At 50.3% G+C, this 23,412-nt stretch overlaps 1 protein-coding gene across 2 annotated transcripts in view; it reads right to left on the reverse strand.

Moving 5' to 3' along the window:
• Nucleotides 1-23,412, reverse strand: part of DNAH9 (dynein axonemal heavy chain 9) — a 160,828-nt gene that overhangs the window by 127,986 nt on the left and 9,430 nt on the right. For both annotated transcript variants that reach the window (XR_011683346.1, XM_071452702.1), the window contains exons 7-21: nucleotides 23,245-23,412; nucleotides 22,095-22,211; nucleotides 20,549-20,699; nucleotides 19,319-19,433; nucleotides 17,760-17,828; nucleotides 17,319-17,445; nucleotides 15,124-15,379; nucleotides 13,006-13,247; nucleotides 11,683-11,818; nucleotides 10,208-10,404; nucleotides 9,106-9,584; nucleotides 7,067-7,289; nucleotides 3,457-3,623; nucleotides 837-1,707; nucleotides 71-201 (exon numbers count right to left, since the gene is read on the reverse strand). Coding sequence is in view for 1 of the 2 variants with exons in the window: in XM_071452702.1 (XP_071308803.1) it covers nucleotides 71-201; nucleotides 837-1,707; nucleotides 3,457-3,623; nucleotides 7,067-7,289; nucleotides 9,106-9,584; nucleotides 10,208-10,404; nucleotides 11,683-11,818; nucleotides 13,006-13,247; nucleotides 15,124-15,379; nucleotides 17,319-17,445; nucleotides 17,760-17,828; nucleotides 19,319-19,433; nucleotides 20,549-20,699; nucleotides 22,095-22,211; nucleotides 23,245-23,412 (3,449 nt within the window). In the remaining variant the exon portion in view is untranslated. The remainder of the gene's footprint in view (nucleotides 1-70; nucleotides 202-836; nucleotides 1,708-3,456; nucleotides 3,624-7,066; nucleotides 7,290-9,105; nucleotides 9,585-10,207; nucleotides 10,405-11,682; nucleotides 11,819-13,005; nucleotides 13,248-15,123; nucleotides 15,380-17,318; nucleotides 17,446-17,759; nucleotides 17,829-19,318; nucleotides 19,434-20,548; nucleotides 20,700-22,094; nucleotides 22,212-23,244) is intronic.

The raw sequence follows: 23,412 nt of genomic DNA on the forward strand, positions 1-23,412 counted from the left end.
GAGCACAGGTTCAGCTTCTCATGGCTGATTCCAGCCTCTGACAAAACCCTGGGACTGATGCTCTACCTACCTGCTCTGGATGTCCTCCAGCTGCTGGGACAGACCTGGCTTATTGGTGGCTTCAACCACATTTGGGGTTTTCTGAACTTCACTGGCCAGCTCTTTAAAATCCACATCAATGCCTTCAAAACGTTTGGAGTCCTACAAAGGGACACAAAGGACACAGCAACGTTCTCTGGGTGTGCTGAGAGATCCCATCCTTTGAGAGCTGCCTTTGGGGTGAGGGCAGAGCTCCTCCCTTCACCAGTGAAGGGCTTGTTCCTGTTCAGCATGGCTGGGAGCCTGGAATAACACTGGAGCTGGGCTGGAGGCACCTGAGGAGCTCCCCAGAGCAGGAGCAGGAGAAGAGCTGCTCTCCCCCAGCACCAGAGTGGAAGGAAAGAAAGGGAAAGCTGCCAAAGCTGCCTGGGCCAGCTCTGTTTGATGATTTGCAGTGTCTGAGCAATGACCTCAGTCCTCTCCCCTCTGAAGGAAGAGGGAACATGCCTGCAGCACTGAAGGAAGGCAGCAGCTCTCACTCAGCACCCAGGAGCTCTGTGTTTGCCATGCAGTGCTGCAAGGGAGAAGATCAGCCCCTCAGCATGGCTCAAGCACAGCCTGGGGTACAAATCCATCCTTGGGGAGCAATCAGAGCACTGAGAGAGCCTCCAGAGGAGCGAGGCAGCAGGAGAACAGCCCTACTTTGGGGGATTTGGCACCATAGGTCACCCCATTTAATAATGAAGCCTCTTCTTCAACACTTCCCAAGCAGGAATTTGGGATTTGGGGGCTCATACCTGGGGCAGCTGTGCCCTGATGTCCTCTGAGCCTATGAAAATGCTCTCCAGGTGAGACCACGTGCGCTGCACCTCGAACCACAGGGAGATGATGGAGTCAGCAGTGGAGAGCTTCCTCTGCCAGGCAGACACCTCCTCCAGGAAGAAGGCAATGTACTTGGAGGACATTAAATTCTGCAGCTGCACCTGGTTGTCCTCTAGAGTTTCAATGAGCTCCTCATCTGACTTCAGCAAGGGGGTGTGGGTGCGGGGGTGAGGCTCGTACTGAAACTCCCTGGAGCTCCAGGTCACCCTCAGCTCCTTCAGCACCTTCTCCATGCTCATTTCTCTCACTGCTTTGTCCACGATGCCATGGACCTCCCCCTCAAATTCATGCAGGTTGAGCTTGAGGAGGTCGGCCAGGGTGGTGTCCGAGTCCATCACAAACCTCACGCCCGTCACCTGCATCAGCTGGTTCCAGTGCCTCTCCCTGATGGCAGGATTTTGAAGTTCTGCCACAGCCTTGAGGGCTGTCAGCATGTTCTTCACCTTGCTGTCCAGCCCGCTGAAAGCATCCCACGCCCTCATCTCCTTGTCCAAATTCCGAATCTCTCTTGCAAACTTCTTGCACTCCAGATCCATGTTCTCCACGTTAATGTCCACCCATCTGGTGGTCTGCCAGTCCTCAAGGCTGGTGTTCACCAGGGAGATCATGTCCCAGAGCTCTTTGAGCAGACACAGCTCCTTCCTGCACTGCTTCAGCTGTTTGTACTCCGGCACCATGACTTCAAACAGACCAGCTGATTCATAAATCGAGGTCATGGCTGACTCCATCTCTTTAATCTCCATGTGCTTTGCATCCAGCAGTTGATAAGGCTTTTCGGTGTCAAACCTAGAAATAAACGTTTATTCTTCACAAGTGACATTGTAACAACTTCTAAAGGACCCATAAAACAAACAGAGCCTCTGAGAGCCACGGGAGAGATGAAAGGTCTCTACTACACCCTGATGGCTGAGCCACGTGGCACTGCTGACACCACCCAAACCCAGCCTCTTCCAGGGACACAGCACTGCAGGCACAGCAGGGAGGAGAGCTGTGCATCACCAGGACATGCAGGTGATGCCTTCAGATTTCAGCTTTTATATTTTTCAAATCCTCTAGCGCATTAGCGCATAGCTATGAACTCCATATAAAGTGTAGATAACTGCCTTCACATCTTGGTCAGACAGAACAATCCCTCTGGGCCTGAGATCCAAGGACACACCACAGCCTCACCCTAGAAAAGCATAAACAAAAGTGAATTGTGGGGAGCAAAGTGAGGAATATGACTTCATTAGCTGAAGATGTAAGTGGAGGATTAACCCCTGATCTGCCAACAGACCAAACTTATTTCTGTCTGAAAAACTGGTTACCATTATTCATCCTGGGTGCAGCCTCTGTGAGGCTTTGGCTGTCCAAGGGGAAGCTATGGAAGGCCTTTAATAAAGACCCACTTTATTCTCTACCTCTGTCCAGTCTCTCTTCTAGGTAGCCACTCCAGGGCATCACAGGCATGAGCTCTTCTGTCTGTAGGCTCAGAATCACAGAATCACAGAATAATCAGGTTGGAAAATCTAAGATCATCGAGTCCAACCTGTGCCCTAACACCTCAACCAGACTCTAGCACCAAGTGCCATGTCCAGGCTTTATTTAAACACTTCCAGAGATGGTGATTCTGCCACCTCCCTGGGAAGAGCATTCCAATACTTTATTATTCTTTTGTGAAAAATTTCTTCCTAATAACCAATCTATCCCTTCCCTGACATAGCTGGAGACTGTGTCCTCTGGTTCTGTCAGTGCTGCCTGGTGGGAGAGACCGACCCCACCTGTCTGCAACCTCCCTTCAGGAAGGTGTAGAGAGCAATGAGGGCACCCCTGAGCCTCCTCTTCTCCAGGCATGTTGGAACCCAGGACATTCCTCTGGCTGTCCTGGAGGACTCAAGACCCTGGCAGGGGGCTCAGAGACCTTGGCACGGAGTCAAAAACACCTGTGCCTTCCATTTTAACCCACGGAAAAAACAATTACCAACTTTGTGCAAAGAATTACAAGCCACAAGAGTTTGAATAGAATGATAGTTAATTTATCATCAGGTGAAAATGTAGAATTTTAAAGTTTTTAAAATGGGAGTTCAGGAGGCAAGGTGGAGGAATCTAGATGTGTCCAGTCTTTCTTCTTCTTGTCCTCCATCTTCTGCTGTGATAAAGTAGCATTAAAGATCCTAAAGTAGCACTTTTAGATTAGTTTGGAGTAAACACAAACTGTCTAACATAAGTGATAAGTATTAAAAAATTATTATAAATAAAGTACACATAGTTTTTAGTATAAAAAGATAACACCACCCTGAGGGCAGTCAGTGTGCCTCAACCTGACCTGCTGAACAAACCTCTGCAGATCCAAAAAAGCATGTGTTAAATAAGAGAAAATAAACAACCTTGAAAACCAAAGCCGAAGAATCCCAACTTCTCCTTTGAGCATGGAGCTGGGGAAAAAAACTTTTAACACCTCAAAAGCCATACCAACCACAACAAACCCAGGACAGGCCAAACAACCCCAGCTCCTTCAAACGTTCCTGAGGCTGCTTGGTGCTGGAAGAGCTGTACCTGAAGGGAGCCTCCGTGGCGAAGCGCTCGCGGAGCCGCTGCTGCTGGGCGTCGAAGGCGGCGCAGCTCTGGCGCAGCGCGGTCACCTCGGCGGCCTGCAGAGGAGCCACCTGCTGCTTCACGGCCACCGCCAGCTTCTTCACCTGGCCCCACTTCTCCGGCAGCTCCTGCGGGCACAGCGGCACTGCTGGGTCCCCCTGACACAGGGGGATTGGCACTGACCCCATGGTGCACAGTGGCACTGCTGAGTCCCCCTGACACAGGGGGATTGGCACTGACCCCATGGTGCACAGTGGCACTGCTGGGTCCCCCATTGGCACTGACCCCATGGTACACAGCAGCACTGCTGGGTCCCCCTGACACAGGGGGATTGGCACTGACCCCATGGTGCACAGTGGCACTGCTGGGTCCCCCTGACACAGGGGGGATTGGCACTGACCCCATGGTGCACAGCAGCACTGCTGGGTCCCCCTGACACAGGGGGATTGGCACTGACCCCATGGTGCAGATGGTGTATTTAGCACTGTGTGATTAGTGATTAGCACTGACCCCATGGTGCAGAAAGCTGAACAGGGGTGGTGTTTGAGGGTCCTCAGGATGAGGGAAGAGATGAGAATCTTGACTCCATGTTTTAGAAGGCTGGTATAGTATTATCATGTTATATTATATCATGTTATATTATATCATGTTATATTATATCATGTTATATTATATCATGTTATATTATATCATGTTATATGTTATATTTTATTATACTATATTATACTATACTATATTATACTATACTATATTATATCCCATACTATGTTATATTATACTATGTTATACTGTTATATTATATTATACTATACTATATTATATGTTATACTATGTTATACTATACTGTTATCATATGTTATATTATATTTTATCTTATATTGTATAATATAATATTGTATTGTATAATATAATTATTATAATATATGTTCTATGTTATGTTATGTATTGTGTTATGTTGTGTCATGTTATATTATGTTATATCGTATCATATTATATTATGTTATATCATATCATAATATATTATATTATACTATACTACGTTATGCTATACGTTATAAACGCTATACTAAAACTATACTAAAGAAAGAGAAAGGAAACATCAGAAGGTTGGAAAAGAATGCATAATAAAATCTCATGGCAGACTCAGAGAGTCCAACACAGCTGGACTCTGACTGGCCATTAATTAAAAACATTTCACACGCCGGATAAACAATTCTCCAAATCACATTCCAGAGGAGTAAAACAATGAGAAGCTGAAGCTTCCCAGCTTCCTAGGAGAAGAAATCCTGGCAAAAGAATTTTTCATGAAATATATCAGTGACACTGAAGCATTGCTTTATTCTTCTATATTATATTCTTACTCTATTCTTAAGAAACCCATAACCCCTTCTAGCCTGCTTGATAGAGCTTTGACCTCATTGGTCAACCGAGGAAACACCACTGTGCTATTCACATTTTCTGAAAAATCTCTTTGCTCAGGACTTTTCTCCTGGGAAACTGAGAAGCTTCATAAAAAAGGAAAACAATTCTTATCTTATATGTTTCTCTTGTGTTGTGCTCATCTAGAATGTGTTTAGAGATTGTTTACTCACAAATAATTGTTTTATTGGGTTCTGTTGTGAGTTGTTTTCACTCATTGACCAATCAGGGCCAAGCTGTGTTGGGACTCTAAAAAGAGTTAAGAATTTTCATTATCTTTTTAGCATTTTGTAAGTGTCCTTTCTGTATTCTTTAATATAGTTTAGTATAGTATTCTTTAATATAATATAGCATCATAAAAAGATTAACCCTCTAAAAACATAAAATCAAATACATCATTCCTCCCTCCCACAAAAATCTCAACAAACACAATACACCACCACCCTTTGGTAAACAAATCTCCATAACACATTCCACATTTGCCTAGCAACAGGTGCAGCAAGTGGAGATAAGATTTGTTTTAATTCTTTTTCTGAGCTTTCTCACAGCTTTCCCCAGGGAAAATGCCTGGGAAGATTTGTGTTTGCTCTGAGGCCAGAGAGCTGCTGCCACACTGCTGGGAGGCAGGAGGGGCTCTGCAGGGTGGGATCTGCTCATGGAAAACCATGGAATGGGAAAAGCCACAGATCCCGTGGCTAAAACTGCAAGGGAGGGTGGTTGGGATGGCCCAAGTCGTGCCTCAGGGGGTTTAGATTGGATATGAAGAAAAAAGTTCATAGGAAGGGTTGTAAAGCATCAGAAGAGGCTGCCCAGGGCAGGGGTGGAGTCACCATCCCTGGAAGTGCTCAAAACCCTGTGGCTGTGGCACCTGGGGACGTGCTTTAGTGGTGATCACAGTTGTGGTGCTGGGTGGATGGTGAGATTTTATCATCCCTAAGGTCTTTTCCAACATTAACAATTCCATGATTGCCAAGGGCTCTGCTGTCCCCGGGTCCCCTCCTCTCCATGAGCTGTGCAAGCCCATAGGAAAGATTCTGGGTTTCTCTCCATCCCAGCTCACACTCCTGAGGAAATTAATGGAGACCCAGAATGGAAAGAAGGGAAGGAGCTGCAGGCAGCTCTGAGGCAGCAGAGATGGCCAGGGCAGGGCCAGCCCCTCCTGAGGGGTCTCCTCCTGGCATTTTTCACCACAGCCTCAGCAGAAATCAATGACCACACACAGAACTGCCTCCTTCTCTTCCTCCCCAGCAGCAGCTCCAGCCCATCCATCTCCAGGGAGGGAGAGGAGCCTGGAGGAACTTCTGCTTTTCCCACTGCATACAGGAGGGAATGAATCATTCACGCACAAACATTGCTGTCACTCGCCAAAAAGAACAATTCTTTGGCTGTCTCCTGCATCTGGATGGCTGCTCCTGCTCCACACCCTCATTTCTTCTCTCAGCAAAGTAAATCAGGTATTTGAAGGTATTTGCACAAGCAGGAACACCCCAGCAGCTCCCAGGCAGGGGGGTTTAGTGGGGCTGGGCTCCCCACAGGACTGGGTTTTGTGGTGGATAAGACACAGCTGGCAGGGCTTGTCTCTGTCCCCCAACACTCACCATCTCTTACAACCTTCTCATGGTCCCCTTTGCAGAAAAGAAAGGAATTCCCAAAGAACTGACTCATGAGAGCCAGATGTGGAAAGATGCCAAAATATTTTCACAACCTGCTCCCAGGGATGTCCTCTGGGTAAAGCAGATCTGGTGGTCTCGACCCAGAGGAGAACTGAAGTCCTGTGGGAAGGCAGCTCCTCTGCCAACATTATCCTCCCCATCTCCATAGCTGCCAAGAACCAGCTTATTTAAAAATAATTATAATTCCACCTAATTAACAGATGGATCTGAAAATGCATTAATTTTTTTTCAAGAGCAATCACTGGGAGTTGGAGCAGGCAATTCCATGTTTTTCACACATAACAAAAGGCTTAATCTCTGCTTTAAAAGAAAAAAAATCTCAACATTTAGAGCTACTAAGGCACATCCTGCAATAGCAAAACGCTGCCCAATGAGGCCCTCTAATGACAGGGAGCCTTGAATATGCTTGGGATGCTCCTCCACTCCTGCCCCCTTTGCCTTCTGCTCCTGGGCTGTGCCCACCACAAACCCTCACCCACCTCCAGCTGCTGGTGGACTTCCTCAGGCAGCTGCTGCTCATAGGTCCTCAGCAGCTCAATGGTCTCCTTCAGGGGCTCAAACATGGCATCAGTGGCACTGTGACGTTCCTTCACAGCCAGCAGGTGACCCATGACCTCCACCAAGCCACTGTAGTCACCTCTCTCCACCTTTCTGCTCAGACCTCTCTCAGCAGTTTGGATGAACTCGTCCAGGTCAGCCAAGCTGCAGAGCACAAAGCAGGGGAGGAAGCACAGGGTGAGGGCAGCTCCCCTGGAATTATTATTGTCCCAGCTCCTCTGGAGTTAATATTCCAGCCTCAGAACTGGAATTCCTGCTCAAAGGTCCCTGAATGTTGTACAGGTTCCTCCGAGGAGCAGAAAGACAAGTTGGGACTTCTCAAGTTGGAGACAGAGTGCCTGAACAGAGACAGGGATCTCAGGGGGGCTGTCAGAGCACAGGTTTTACTGTCCCAGTTTTTACTGGGAGGGTTGGGGGACACCAGCATGGGGTGCCCAGAGCAGCTGTGGCTGCCCCTGGATCCCTGGAAATGTCCAAGGCCAGGCTGGACAGGGCTGGGAGCAGCCTGGGACAGTGGGAGGTGTCCCTGCCATGGCAGGGGTGGCACTGGGTGGGCTCTAAGATCCCTTCCAGCCCAAACCACTCTGGGATCCTGTGATGGTTTTCACCCCATCTCTTCCACTACAGGAATCCAAGCTCCCCAGGTGAACCTGACACGTTTCAAAGCTGTAACCAACAGGGATTGTCCTTCATGCACTGCCTCTCTTCACAGGGCAGCTCCCTCCTGCAGGTGATGCAAATTCACAGCAGTTTAGAAAAGCAACTGTACATTTGTGGGAGGAAAAAAAAAACCCTCCAGGTCTTTAAAATTAAGATCCCTGTCTCTCAAAGCCCTTGAGCCATAAACCATCACAGACAGGAGAGTTTGGGGCATGTTTCCTCACCTGCTTATCCTGTTCTTAACCTCACCAGCGACTGGGCACTTTCAGCAGAGGAGCACTGGGCTCCTGGCTCTCAAAACACTTCTTAAGTGCCTGCTTAAATGGATGCTGCTGGGACTAAAAGTATCCTTAAACACTTCACCTAATAAAGACTAAACTGCTGACTCAGGGACTCTCAATAGCAGCTCCTAAATGCTCATTCTCTGCCACACTAAACCTCTGTGCAAAGAAATTATCAGACAGATTTATGGTGCTGAAAAGCACACCAGAGATCACATCACCACCCCACGCAGCAGCCTCCTCTTCAGCTGCCTGGGAGCACTCCCCTGGGAGCACCCAGAACCTAGGACAACCTTCAGTTGTGACCAATAAATCACCCAGGGCACGGTCCTGCACAGACCAGAGCAGCTCTTCAGAGCAAGGAACACGTGGTAATGCAAAAGTTGGAGCCCAAACTGCTCCACGACACCTCCCCATGACTGCTCATGCCAGGCCACCTGAATCATGGGCTGTTAGAAACCTCACACCATTAATGCAGATTTACTGATGGCCACCATCAAATCCAGTCAAGCAAGGCCAGAGCCCTGGCAGAGATGGGATTATTTGGCTCAGGAGGAGCAAAACACACACCTTGGGCAAACACACACTGTCTAACACCCTACATCAGGTCCCAGGGATGTCAGGGCACCAAGGATTGCCACTGCTCCCAGCTCACACACAAGCAGAGACCAGGGCATGGAAGACTCAGCACTGGGATGGACCTGCTGTGCAGCACGGGCCTTTCTCTTGCTCCTGTATTAGCTCTGGAGGTCGTCACAGCTCTGAGGCTGCCAGAGCTCCAGGAGCATGTGGACAATGCTCCCAGGGATGCCCAGGGTGGGATTGTTTGGGTGCCTGTGCAGGGCCAGGAGCTGCACTGGGTGGTCCTTGTGGATCCCTTCCAACCCAGGGGAAAGGAGAAAGACAAGAAGAAGGGAAAGGTATTCCATGATTCTCTATCCTTTGGCCATGAGTGGGAAATGACACAGCCCAGCCCAGACAAGAGAAATTCCACGATCAGAGGCAGAACCAACCCTCACCTGTGCGTGACATGGTCCAGGAGGTGCTGCTTGAACACCAAGCTCCACCTTTTAATCTCATTGAGCAAGGCTGCCTTGAAGGGCCTCACATCCAGCCTCAGCCAGCCCTGGAAGGTGCAGAGGGGCTGCATTCGAGCCACCTCCTCGTAGAGCTGCTCATAGGAGCCCAGCTGCTCTCTGAACTGCTGCAGCGTGGCTGGTGCCTCGGGGATGCCGTGGCCATCGATGTCTATGGGCATGGGGACGTGGAGGTGGTGGCCCAGCTCCCTGCTGTCCTGGGCCAGGAGGTGGTGGCCCAGCTCCCTGCTGTCCTGGGCCAGGAGGTGGTGGCCCAGCTCCCTGCTGTCCTGGGCCAGGAGGTGACAGAAGCGCTGCTCCAGCCCCGCGCAGTGCTCGCGGCACGCGGTGGCAGCTGCCTGAGCCCGGGCCAGCAGCTCCTGGCGGCACGAGCACAGCGAGGGCATGGCCTCCAGGGCAGCCTGGTGGGCACAGGGAGGAGGGGAGAGGGGAAATGGAGGAGAAGGGAGAGTGGAGAGAGGAGGAAGGGAAAGGAGAGAGGAAAAGGGAAAGGAGAAAAGAAGGGGAAGGAGAAAAGAAGGGGAAGGAGAAAAGAAGGGGAAGGAGAAAAGAAGGGGAAGGAGAAAAGAAGGGGAAGGAGAAAAGAAGGAAGGGAAAGGAGAAAAGAAGGAAGGGAAAGGAGAGAGAAGGAAGGGAAAGGAGAAAAGAAGAAGAGGGAAAGGAGAAAAGAAGAAGAGGGAAAGGAGAAAAGAAGAAGGAGGGAAAGGAGAAAAGAAGAAGAGGGAAAGGAGAAAAGAAGAAGAGGGAAAGGAGAAAAGAAGAAGGAGGGAAAGGAGAGAGAAGGAGAAAAGAAGAAGGGAAAGGAGAAAGAGAAGAAGAAGGAAAGGAGAAAGAAGAAAATGGGAGAAGAGAGAGGGGAAAGAGGAGAGAAAGGAGAGATGAGAGAAAGGGAAGAGAGAAGAGGGGAGAAGGCAGAGAAGAGAAAGGAGAGAGTGGAGAGGGACGGGAGAGGAGAGCACAGTGAGGTGGGAGCACATGGCACCTCCTCACTTCCCCCAGCCCGGGGGAGCCCCAGAGCACAGACCTGGTAGTGGCAGAAGCCACGGTGTGCAGCCAGCCGGGGCACCAGCGAGGAGATGTGGAAGATGCCCTGGAGAAGACTTTCCACCATGTCACAGAAGCCATCCCTGGCGCCAGGGTCCAAGGGAGGGCGAAACACCAAATCTGGGATCACCAAATCCAGCTGCACCTCAAAGAGGGGAGCGAGCCCTGCCTTGGGATCTGGTAGGGAAGAACAGAGATGTCAGGGTCTTTTTCAAGGAATCTCGAGGCACTGAGGTCCTATTACAAGGTGCCACATGGCCTGCAGGGACAGCAGGAGGGTGTGGTGGCACACACACACTCACTGGGGCCTGCACAACCCATGGAGGTGTTGGCAAACCAGCTGTGCTGTGCTAACCACCAAAACCAGTGGGGAACAGGTGAGACACAAGTGATGTAAGGAGCAGAAAACACCCTGAGGAGGAAAGGCTCTTCAGGTAATGCAGAGGGAGTGTGAGAGCTGAACAATGCCAGCATGGAAGTGCTTGCAGAGGAGAAAAACAACAGGAACCAAGTGTCTCTTTAATTTAGTGGTGAAAAGCATGCAAAAAAACCCCAAATAGCAACCAGAAACTGAAGCCAGATGCAAATGTGACAACCTAGGCAAGTTTTTAACAAGATGGTGAAGAACTGCCTGCAATTCTCCGGCTCATTGTGCCTCACATCCAGAAGGGAAGCGTTCCTGGGGATGTGCTTCAGCTGCACACAAGCTGCTCTCAGCAGAGCAAGGAGGGCTGGGCTGGGGACTCCTGAGCCCAGCTCACCTCTGCCCAGGACTAATGCTCAGGGACTGAGGGCTTTGTTTGGTGCCTTTCAGGAGCAGAAGTGGCTCTTGAGCCTCCCCACAGAGGAAGGATGGTGCCACCCGGCTGCTTTGGGCATGGGAGGGTGGGAGGTGACTGATGTCCAAGCACAGGTGTGGGAGAAGCCTCAGGTGTCTCTCTCCATTAACCCTTGCAGACAGCGCAGTCACCTCCATCCCTCCCCCTGAGCAGTGACCAGAGCTGGAGTCACCCTCCCTTCCTGGAGGCTCCAGTGCCAGAGGGAGGCCAGGAAAAAGAGAACAAGCACTGAGAATGAGGGGAGCACAACCAGAGATGTCCCCTTGGAGAGGGCAGGAAGAAGAGAACAAGCACTGAGAATGAGGGGAGCACAGCCAGAGATGTCCCCTTGGAGAGGCCAGGAAGAAGAGAACAAGCACTGAGAATGAGGGAGCACTACCAGAGATGTCCCCTTGGAGAGGCCAGGAAAAAGAGAACAACTGCTTTCCTCCAGAGCCAGGGGAAAGCCAGGAAGAAGAGAACAAGCACTGAGAATGAGAGAGCAGAGCCAGAGATGTCCCCTTGGAGAGGGCAGGAAGAAGAGAACAAGCACTGAGAATGAGGGATCACAACCAGAGATGTCCCCTTGGAGAGGCTGAGCAGCCCCTGCAGCCAGGGGACAGGAGCCAGGTGTCACCTGTGTTCTCCAGGAGGTATTTCAGGGAGCACTCAATGGCAGTGAAGAGTCCACCCAGGACTATCTCATCCACATAATCCAAATACACCTTCCAGGCATCAGAGGCTGGCTCTGCACGTAGGAGGCTCTGGTTTTCCTGGAAGACAAAGATTCCTTCACACACAGCAGGGCTGAGTGTGCCCCAAACTCCTCCTTGCCTGTAATACAGGGTTCACTAAGCATGGGTAAGGAGGTGCTGATGCTGAAGTTGATGCTTTGTGAAGGCACCACTGCCCCACAGCCAAGGGCAGCACAGCAGTGTCAGCCTCAGGGAGGTGGATCTTCCCACTGGGGCATGGCCGCAATTTGCTCCTGTCGAGGGCTGCGTGGTCTCCAGGAACACTTCAAGGTGAAAATGGAGGGCACAAGAGCCTTAGAAGGTCTTCCACATGTTTTCCTCCCTCTTCTTTGAGGCCATGGGACTTGGGGCTGCTTTGCACCCCTGGGGCAGGGAGAACTGGGGGTCTCAAGCCCCATCCTGATGAACCCATCTGGTTCTCTTCAGAGTCCAAGGCCAGACATGCCCTCAGGAGAGGGCTGGCCCATAACCCATCTCCTCCAGGCCAGGGGCTGTCCCTGACATGCACAACACCTGGCTCCAGGCAGGTGAGGGGCAGAGCTCTGGGCTTTCTCCTGGCCTGCAGAGGACTCTGAGCTGTGGCAAAACTGCTGAGAAAGCACCAAGGTTTGGGACAGAGTTTCTCTCCTGTCACTCAGCTTCTCCCTGGGTGCTCAGCATCACCTCCTGCTGCACAGAGGGACAGAGCCTGAAACCAATGGGTCAGCTCCAGCCTCTGTTCCCAGGTGAGCACCTAAAATGGGATTTTTCCTGGGAGCAGCATCCCAATCCCGATGCACCACTCCCCTCTAGTGGCTCTCCAGCTTCTCCTGGGGTGCTCAGCATCACCTCCTGCTGCACAGAGGAACAGAGCCTGAAACCACAGGGTCAGCTCCAGCCTCTGTTCCCAGGTGAGCGCCTCAGAGGGGATTTTTCCTGGGAGCAGCATCCCAATCCCGATGCACCACTCCCCTCTAGTGGCTCTCCAGCAGCCAGGGCTTCAGCCAGACCCTTCCTGGGCTGGAGCTGCTGCTGGTCCTGCCCGGGGCTGGGAGCCCAGCCAGCCCCACACCCCACCCTCCCAGGCAGCACCAATTCACCCCGGGGCAGGTCCTTAGAAGGGTTCAGGGAGTTCATTTCAGGCAATGCACTCTGGACCTTTTCAGTACCACAGGGACAACACGGAGCCCCTGAGGAGGTGCCCAGCCCTGCAGGTGCCCCCTCACCTTCAGCAGGGAGTGGATCCTGTGCCCACCCTGGCTGACCAGGCTGTAGCTCCTCTCCAGGCGCTCCTGGCACTCCTCCAGGCCCAGCACCGCCTCCCTCTTGGCGTCCCTCCTCTCCAGCATGGGCGACCCCCACGAGTGCACGATGCTCTGCATCTCCCCAACGTTGTCCTTGGCCTTCTGCACCCTCTGCTCCAGGTCACAGACATCACCCACCAGCCCGGAGATGCGATCCCAGACACCTGGGGAAAACGAGATGGTTGAGCCTCCATTGCCAGAGCTGCTGGGACAAGCCCTGCTGTTCTCTCCTTTAGACCTTTTCCCCGTGATCTCACCTGTTTCTCACTCATCCTTAAGGTAAGAGATTCACCACCTGGAGCAGCAGAGCCACCTCTACCTCTCCCCTACTGTAGTTATGATATTTTCTGAAAAATCCCTTTGCCAAGATTTTTTTCTCCTGAGAAGCTGAAAAGCCTCAGAAACAAAATGTAACCAACGATTATCTGCTGCTGTAGAGTGCAACAGATGCATCTGTGATTGGCCTCATGTGGTTGTTTTTAATTAATAACCAATCACAGTCCAGCTGTCTCAGACTGCCTGGTCAGTCACTAAATTTGATTATCATTCTGATTCCATTCTTTTTCCATTCCTTGCTAACCTTCTAATGAAATAATTTCTTCTATTCTTGTAATATAGTTTTAATATACTATAATATACTAGGATATAATATAATATAGTATAATATACTATGATATACTATGATATCATATACTATGTGATATACTATACTATGATACAGTATAATATAATAAATATAATAAGTATAATAAATATAACAAACACAATATAATATAGTATAATATGTATATATATATATATATATATATATATATAAAATAAAATAATAAATCAGCCTTCTGAAACAAAGTCAAGATTCTCATCTCTTCTCTCGTCCTGAGGCCCCTGTAAACACCACCACACCCCACCCCAACAAGGCTCAGCAGGGACCACCAGAGCCTCTCCTCCCCACAGCCTGGGCTAAACCTGAGGGAGCAGGATCCTGCCCACAGCCCCAGGGCATCAAGGGGATGTGGGAAGGAAAAAACACATCAGGAGCTGCTCCTCATCCTCCCAGTGCTGGATACAGCAGAGAGAGCCCTGTCCTACTGGGAATTGCCACTGGGAACCAGGGAGCAGGAGGAGCCCCAGGTGTCACACTGTGGGAAATGGGCTTGTGAAGAATTCTCAAAACCTGACTGAAAGCTGCCACAGCCTTGTACACCTGTGTGCAAACTCTGAGATAAGGTGTGCTGGCTTAGGAAGGCCATGGAATAGAGGTGACATTGTGGAGAGAGAGATTGAACTGGAAAAAAGTTTTAAACAACGTTGCCTTGCAAAAAGACCAGATATTTTAGAGAATTAGAACTGTGAAAATGCACTGTAGCATGATGTAGGGCAAAAATATAGGGGATTGGTATTAAATATAGGCAAAAATATAGGTCATTTGTGTTAAATATAGGTTAAAACATAGGTGATTAGTGTTAAATATAGGTTAAAATATAGGTAAAAGTATAGGTGATTGGTGTTAAATATAGGTAAAAATACAGGTAAAAATACAGGTAAAAATATAGGTAAAAATACAGGTGATTGGTGTTAAAAATAGGTAAAAATATAGGTTAAAAAATAGGTAAAAATATAGGTTAGAATATAGGTGATTGGTGTTAAATACAGGTAAAAATACAGGTAAAAATACAGGTAAAAATACAGGTAAAAATACAGGTGATTGGTGTTAAATATAGGTAAAAATATAGGTTAAAAATAGGTAAAAATATAGGTTAGAATATAGGTGATTGGTGTTAAATATAGGTAAAAATACAGGTGGTTGGTGTTAGAAGTAACAGCAGCATTGTGGGGCAAAAGCTAATAGGCCTAAAAACATCTTTAAGGTATGGCAACCAGGAAATGGGTTGGCTTCTGATGGAATGAAGTTGAGTTTTACATCCCTTATGTCTCACTATTCATCGGAACTGATAATGAAATAAAATCTTTTAAAACACCTCCCCGTTGCCTCATCTCTGTAAAAGCTGGGAAAACCAGGATCACACAGAGCCAGCTCACCCTCTGTCCTCCAGGTCAGCGTTTCTTCTGCCTCCCTCAGCTTCAGGTCGATGTCCTGCAGCTGGCCCTGCACCAGAGGATGTTCCACCTCCAGCACGGACCTCAGGACCTTGTTGTAGCTGTTCCCCATCAGCTCCAGGCTGGCCACCAGCTGCCAGAGGGATTCCTTGCAGGAATGGAGCTCAGCTGCGGCTGGGGGGATGGCTCCTGCCCCGCTGCCCCTCAGGTAGCTCACCTCCCTGAGCACGGCCACCAGCTGGGGAGGCAAGGACAGAGCCGGGCTCAGCACGGCCCCTGAAACCCCCTCCGACCTGTTCTGACCATCACAAGGGGCTCTGATGGTCAGCACAGCCCTGCCAGCCCCTTCTGAGCATCACAGGGGTTCCTGATGGTCAGCACAGCCCTGCCAGCCCCTTCTGAGCATCACAGGGGTTCCTGATGGTCAGCACAGCCCTGCCAGCCCCTTCTGAGCATCACAGGGGTTCCTGATGGTCAGCACAGCCCTGCCAGCCCCGTCTGAGCATCACAGGGATTCCTGATGGTCAGCACAGCCCTTCCAGCTCCTGGAACCCCCTCCAACCCCTTCTGACCATCACAGGGGTTCCTGCTGGTCAGCACAGCCCTGCCAGCCCCTTCTGAGCATCACAGGGGTTCCTGATGGTCAGCACAGCCCTGCCAGCCCCGTCTGACCATCACAGGGATTCCTGATGGTCAGCACAGCCCTGCCAGCCCCTTCTGAGCATCACAGCAGGTTCTGCTGCTCAGCACAGCCCTCCCAGCTCCTGGAACTCACTGCAACCCCTTCTGAGCATCACAGGGGTTCCTGTTGGTCAGCACAGCCCTCCCAGCTCCTGGAACTCACTGCAACCCCTTCTGAGCATCACAGGGGTTCCTGCTGGTCAGCACAGCCCTGCCAGCTCCTGGAACTCCCTCCAACCCTTCTGAGCATCACAGGATGTTCCTGATGGTCAGCACAGCCCTGCCAGCCCCTTCTGAGCATCACAGGTGTTCCTGCTGGTCAGCACAGCCCTTCCAGCTCCTGGAACTCCCTCCAACCCCTTCTGACCATCACAGGATGTTCCTGCTGCTCAGCACAGCCCTGCCAACCCCTTCTGAGCATCACAGGGGTTCCTGATGGTCAGCACAGCCCTGCCAGCTCCTGGAACTCCCTGCAACCCTTCTGAGCATCACAGGGGTTCCTGTTGGTCAGCACAGCCCTACCAGCTCCTGAAACCCCCTCCAACCTGTTCTGACCATCACAGGGGTTCCTGATGGTCAGCACAGCCCTGCCAGCTCCTGGAACTCCCTGCAACCCCTTCTGAGCATCACAGCAGGTTCTGCTGCTCAGCACAGCCCTCCCAGCTCCTGGAATTCTCTCCAGCCCCTTTTGACCATCACAGGGGTTCCTGCTGGTCAGCACAGCCCTGCCAGCTCCTGGAACTCGCTCCAACCCCTTCTGCTGGTCCTGCTGATTTATTCCCAAAGCAGCAAGCTGGAAAGGGCCTGGACAGCTCCTGGCCTGTTTCCCATTGATCTCTGGCTCTGTTAAGCACCAAAGCAGCCTCTAAAAGTCACCATCACCTCTGGTGCTCTCAGTCATCCCCATCCCTGTGCTTCCCCTCTCAGATGGAGGCTGAGCCCCATCACAAGTCCCAGCAATGTTGTTCTGCCAGAGCCATTGGCCATTATCAAAGTGAAAGAGAAGATGGCTCCAGTTCTCTTGGTTTGCTGAGATGATTGGTATAAAAAAAAATAATTTAAAAATAGCACCATGGCCTCAAACCCACTGACCCAACTCCTTCTGGTGCCACTTTCTATCAAGGATTTCTGGAGCCACAAAACAAACCTTCCCTGGGTTTTTCACACCCTTTGCAGCTCATGTTTCAGGTACACACAACATGAATGTGTGTCTGTAGATGATGTCTCATCACTCCCCACACCAGTATCAACCACTGTGGTGTGGACTTGCTGACAGCAGCCACACCTCTGGCTCTGAGGGACTTCTGCCACTGCCTTTAACCAGAATTTGCTCTGCTCAAACTCAGTGCTGGTATTTAGGCAGAGCAGATCTATGGTAGAGCCTTGTTACTCCCCTGGGAGGGGCTCCACAGAGCACAGAGAACCCCCCCAGGTGTCCCCCACAGCTTGGGGACACGTCCTGGGGGGCAGGAGAGCCCAGGGGCAGCAGCTCTTACCTGGGGATCAAAGTTGACCCTGATCAGTTTGCTCTGCGCCTCTCGCCGGATGAGAGGCTGAGCCAGGTTGTACTGGGATTTCTCTGAGACTGACTGGGACCAGTCCAAATACAGCTTTTCCTGATACCTGCCAGAAGAGAGAAACTTGCACCACACAGTTATCACACCAGAGGGTGCAGCTGTAACTGAGTGGAAGCCAAGACCACTCTGAGGACTGAAAAATGTGAAGGAATCTTCAAAACCCATCCATGCCCCTGGTCCCCCTGCAGGATTCTCACTTGAAGCCATCCCAGCAAACCTGTGGTACCCAGGGCCAGCTCCCTGCTCCTCTCCAGGCAGGGAATTCCCTGGGGCTTGCAAAGGGACATTCCCAAGCCTTGGGCTGCCAAACGTTCTGGAAGGTGGCTCAGGGGAGGGGAAGCTTTCCTCTGCCCCCTGTACCTGTCGAGCAGCTGGATCATTTCTTCATATTTCTGCACCACCATTCTTCCACGGGCAGAGTCCAAGCTCCTGGCAGCACAACAGACAGGGGTTTCTTATCTTATCTTATCTTTCACTTTGATAATTCACTTTCATCACCTTTAGTCCTGGGGGCTGCCATCTGCATTTCTCCCTTCCCAAGGTCCCCCACAGTCTGCAGGCACAGTCTGCCTGGATTTCACCCCAAATCCTGGATTTCACCCCAAATCCTCTCCCTGCCCAAGGCTGCCCAGCCCCCTGGGCTCTCTCTCAGGTGTTTCCCTGCTGTAAAATGGGGAGAAGCAGCTGCGATGGGAGAAAGACCCAGGGCTGCTGGAAAAATCAGTTACCAAGCATCACTTTTGAACATTTAACCCTTGAAAGCTTTCTGTGACAGTTTTATGCAGGTCACAGCTGTGAGAATGACTGTTTCTATAATGTATAAAATGTATTTCCATATAATGTATAGAAGAAAAATAAAATGTATGCAATAACATACTATATAGTTAATATAGTATATATAAATCTATATATACACATATCTTCATTTTTCCTTTTCAATCCTTTCTCCCTCTCAAGTTGCACATGGGAAACAGCCTCACACCACCCTGCTGAAGGATTTGTCTTTAACTGCTCTTCACAGAGGGGTAAAATCAATGCTCAATGCAGGAACCATGAGAATTCCAGCCCTGGTTTGTTCTCTTGATCTTGGGTGATTGTTCCTTTGTTTAATGCTCAGAAAGTTATCTTCTGCCAGCACCCAAGAGCTGGGCTGCTCCCAACCAGGTCCTGGAGGAATTACAGTGGGAAAGGTTGCAATATCTATTTTAATTACAACCTAGGGCTCTGTTAAAAGCTGAGGGGCCTATCTACTGTCCCACTGTGCCTCTCATCACTTAATAACCCATCCAATTACAAAACTTCTTCAAAAAAACCAAGATGGCAGGGAAGTGAATGGCTCCAGGGCACCTCCTCACTAAGGACTGCTTCAGCTACAGCCAGTTGTAGGGAGATAGAATATAAGTAAATAAAGGTAGTATAGAAAGTAATCTTATAGAATAGAAGTAAATAAAGGTGGTATAGAAAGTAATCTTATAGAATAGAAGTAAATAAAGGTGGTATAGAAAGTAATCTTATAGAATAGAAGTAAATAAAGGTAGTATAGAAAGTAATCTTACCCCCTAAAGAGTTGCAGCTGGGTTAATAATTAAAGATTAGGAGCAGGCCTATTGGAAGCAGGAGTTTAACAGGCCACAGCTGTAGCCAATAAGTAGAGTGTTACAAAAGAGTGGATTATTTAGTTGAGGGGAACTGGAGTCAGTTGGCTGCTGTGAGGACAGGGAAGAATCAGTGCCTAGAGGAGCTGCCTACAAGAAACATCAGGCAGGTACAAAACTCCAGCAATATGGAACCCTTGCAATGTAATGACAATAGAACTCCTGCACTATAATGACAACAGCCATTGGATAGCATTCAACACAGAGAGAACCTCCAGAGGGAGGTTTCCAGATGGTCCCAGCCCACCTGGAGCAGACACTCACAGCCCTGGGACGTGCCTGAGGTGCTCCAAGGGCCCCTGGATCCGCGCCCGCAGCTCCCGCGCCCAGCCCAGCGCTCCGGCCACGGGAGGGACGTTCTTGTGCAGGGGGGGGAACCCTGCAGGGCACAGGGGAACAGCATTCCATCAGCCCTGCAAGCCCACAGCACCCACAGAGCTGCCCTGGGCCAGGCTGCCTCCCTGATCCAGCCTCTGTCACTGCATGGACATCTGCTGCCACAGACATCTTTATGGAAAATCCTTTCCTTAGGATTTTTCCTCCTGAGGAGCTGAGAGGCCTCAGGAACAAAATATAACCAATGGTTGTCTGCTGCTGTGGAATGCAACAGGTGCAGCTGGGATTGGGCTCATGTGGTTGTTTCTAATTAATGGCCAATCACAGTCAGCTGGCTTGGACAGAGAGTCTGAGACAGAGACTTTGTTATCATTCTTTCCTATTCTTAGCTTAGCCAGCCTTCTGATGAAACCCTTTCTTCTATTCTTTTAGTATAGTTTTAATGCAATATATATTATAAAATAATAAATCAGCCTTGTGAAACATGGAGTCAGATCCTCATCTCTTCCCTCATCCTCAGACCCCTGTGAACACAGTCACAGTCTGTGACCTACAAACCCCCCTGTGGATTTGCCATAAGGGATCAGGGGAGAAGCCTGGCACGTCCTGGAACCAGACTGGGGGCAATTCTCTGCTTCCCAAGGACACTGAGGAAGGGATTTCTGGCTGGGAGCTGGCTGGGACCATCCCATCTCAGAGCCACAGAACAGAACTCCCCAAAGCCACAGCAAATGCTGGACTCGTCCTCCACACATTTCCCCACTCCCCTTGTTGACCTGCTCTGGTTCCAGCAGTGCTGCCTCTCCCAGAACTTCCAGAACAGCCTTCCTGAATCTTCCCAACAGGAATTTACCTATTCCCTTCTGTGCCAGCATTCTCAAGAATAATAAATCTGGAAAAAGCTGATCAAACCCCAAATTCCCACCTCCCCTTTGCATTTCCAGCATTACCCACACATGCACATTTAAAAAAAAGGATATTGGCATTGCTTTAATGGCACCAACAGAGCATTCCCAGGCACTTCCCACCAGGAAAGCTGAAAACCTTTCCAATTTGGGAAGTTCTGGTGTCCTTAGCAAAAGCAAATTATTTCCCTCCCTAAATTAGCCTAAATCCAGTTTCCTGTAAAATCCATTTTCCTCCTGACATGGCACCCACCGAGCTGCAGCCCTGCCTGGGTGTGCCTGGTGTAGGTGAGCCTGGCCTGGTCCAGGGCAGTGCTGAACATGCTGAGCAGGACAGGGACCTTGTCAGCAACAACTTCAGCAATCCCAGGGCGCTCCAGAAGGTTCCGGAACATGGCCAGCAGCTGTGCAGGGGAAGGAGCAAGGAAAAGTCAGGGAAAGAGCAGGGAAAAGTCAAACTCTGGCACAAAGTCCCACTGGGATTCTCCTCGCTGATGCAGCTCCTCAGTAACTCAGAGGTCTGCACTGATGGACATTTGTCAAAGGGAAGGTTTTGCCCCGCTTTCCCAAGTAGTTCCTGCCTTTCACAGAGACATTTAGGTTTGAAAAGAACTCCAAGATCACCTTTGACTGATCCCACCACTAAACCACATCACAAAGGATGTCTTATTACAGAAATGCTTAGACCTCTGTGGTTGAACCATATTCCAATTGTCATTCTTCAAAATTTGCTATTTTAAAAACCCCAAAACAACTCAGAGGTAAATGCTATCACTTGCCATTTTCTATAGTAATTTTTATATTTATTCTGATTTTTTCCAGAAAATACCATTTACTTTCTCTGCAGGATAGATTCTCTGTTAAACAAAGCCCCCTCATTTCTAGAAAACCTCAATTTTCAGAGTTGAAATTCATCCATGTATTAGCAAATTGATATTAACAATCATCACCTGGTTTTAACAGCAGTTTTCACCAGGAAATCAGAGAATCTCAGAATGGTTTGGGTTGGAAGGGACCTTAAAGCCCAGCTCATTCCACCCCCTGCCATGGCAGGAACACCTCCACTAGACCAGGGTACTCCAAGCCCTGTCCAGCCTGGCCTCAGAACTCAGAGCAGCCTTTCCTCCAGCTCCCAGGGACACCAGTGCAACTCCTGCCATCCAAAACCCTGATCTGAATCATTTCTCTGGCTGCTCTTCCCCAAACTGAGCAAACTCTGCTGTTTGTGTCGAGAGGTGAGGAGCAGGGACATCCCCAGCTCCAGGGCTCAAGAGGGACCCACAGGGCTGAGCATCCCCACCCAAGTCCATCCCAATGTCACTGTCCCCAAATCCATCCCAATGTCACTGTCCCCTTGTCCATCCCAATGTCACTGTCCCCAAATCCAACCCAATGTCACTGTCCCCTTGTCCATCCCAATGTCACTGCCTCCAAGTCATCCCAATGTCGCTGTCCCCAGTCCAACCCAAAATGTCGCTGTCCCCAATCCATCCCAATGTCACTGTCCCCAAATCCAACCCAGTGTCACTCACTGTCCCCAATCCATCCCAATGTCACTGTCCCCTTGTCCATCCCAATGTCACCATCCCAAATCCATCCCAACGTCACCGCCCCAAATCCATCCCAATGTCACTGTCCCAAAGTCCAACCCAAAATGTCACTGTCCCCTTGTCCATCCCAATGTCACTGTCCCCTTGTCCATCCCACGGGCACAGCCTGCAGCTGCAGCCCTGTCTGGGCTCTCTGTGGGGCTCACAGGGAGGGAAGGGAGGCACAGACAGACGGACAGACAGACAGACCTTGAAGATGTGCTCCAGGCCCGGGGCGTCGCTGAAGGCCTGGCTGAACACGGTGCCCAGCCGACGGTCGATGTCCTGCACCTTCTGCTGGAAGCCCAGGGCATCCTGCTCAAACTCCTGTTTGAGGGCAGTAACAAGTCCTGGGCTGGGAGAGGGCCCTGGGGAGGTGTCTGCCACCTCCCTGCCACCTCCCTGCCCAGAGCTCTTTGCTCTTCTTACTCACCAGGAACAGATTCAGTCTGTATGCAGTTTAGAGACAGAAATGCTTCCAGAATCAACTCTGCTGTGCAGCAGCAAGAGACACTTTCATTTGGCTCCTGCCTAACATGGCCAGAGTAATTGAATCTCTTAACAGCTGCTGTCCAAGTGAAGATGAAAAGCAGCATCTGTCAGAGCTTTTAAAATGGGATTGTGTGTTTGTGGGGAGAAGCAACTTGAAGTAAAACACGCTCTTATAAAGCAGAGCAAAGAATGAATGTATGTACAATCTGAATGTGTGTACAATCTTATTCACCAGGAATTAAAACACTCCTCCACAGTCAAGGACACTTCTGTCCCATCCCATGGCTGAGCTCAAGGCCCTCTGGGATGGACCCACAGTCCAACAAGTCCCTAACTTCAGCTGGAGGTGAGACAGGAACGATCTCCACACTCTCTGATCCTGAAGACCACCACCCCAAAAACCCACAGAAGCTCAAACTCACTGAACCAGCAAGGCATGCTGGACTTCAGCTGTGCCAGGGGAACTTTAGGTTAGACATCAGGAGAAAAATTCTTCACTAAAAGAGTGGTTGGGCCCTGGAATCATCTGCCCAGGGAGGTGGGGAAGTCACTGACACGTTAAAAACAGGCTGGATGTGGCACTCAGTGCCATGGTTTAGTTGATGAGGAGGTGTTGGGGCACAGCTTGGACTTGATGATCTCAAAGGTCTGCCCCAGCCTGGTTCATGGTGTGATCCTGAGATGTGGAGCTGCAGGAACTGCCAGGTGCCTGCAGAACAGACCAGCAGCTCCCTGTCCCCTACAGGGCCAGATCAGAGCACCACAAAGGGAGGGAGGAGCTGGAAGGAGGAGCAGGGCTCTGCTGCAGAGGGAGCTGCTCCCTGGAGAGGAGGATGAGGGGCTGGCACCCCCACAGGTGCCCACCTACCACGTTGGCCAGGTCCAGGCAGTCGTAGGCTCGTTCTGAGAACACCTGGTAGCACTCCTGGAACTCCTCATGCATGGCCAGCACCTGCTGGCCCAGGGCCTTCCCTCTCACGCCCCCAAACTCAATCTTCTCCAGCTGGGCCAGGTCCAGGGCTGTGCTCAGGAGACC

This window comes from Agelaius tricolor, unplaced genomic scaffold (assembly GCF_023055355.1).
Source record: "Agelaius tricolor isolate 1412-34295 unplaced genomic scaffold, bAgeTri1.0.p SCAF_35, whole genome shotgun sequence".
NCBI classification, from domain to species: Eukaryota; Metazoa; Chordata; class Aves; order Passeriformes; family Icteridae; genus Agelaius; species Agelaius tricolor.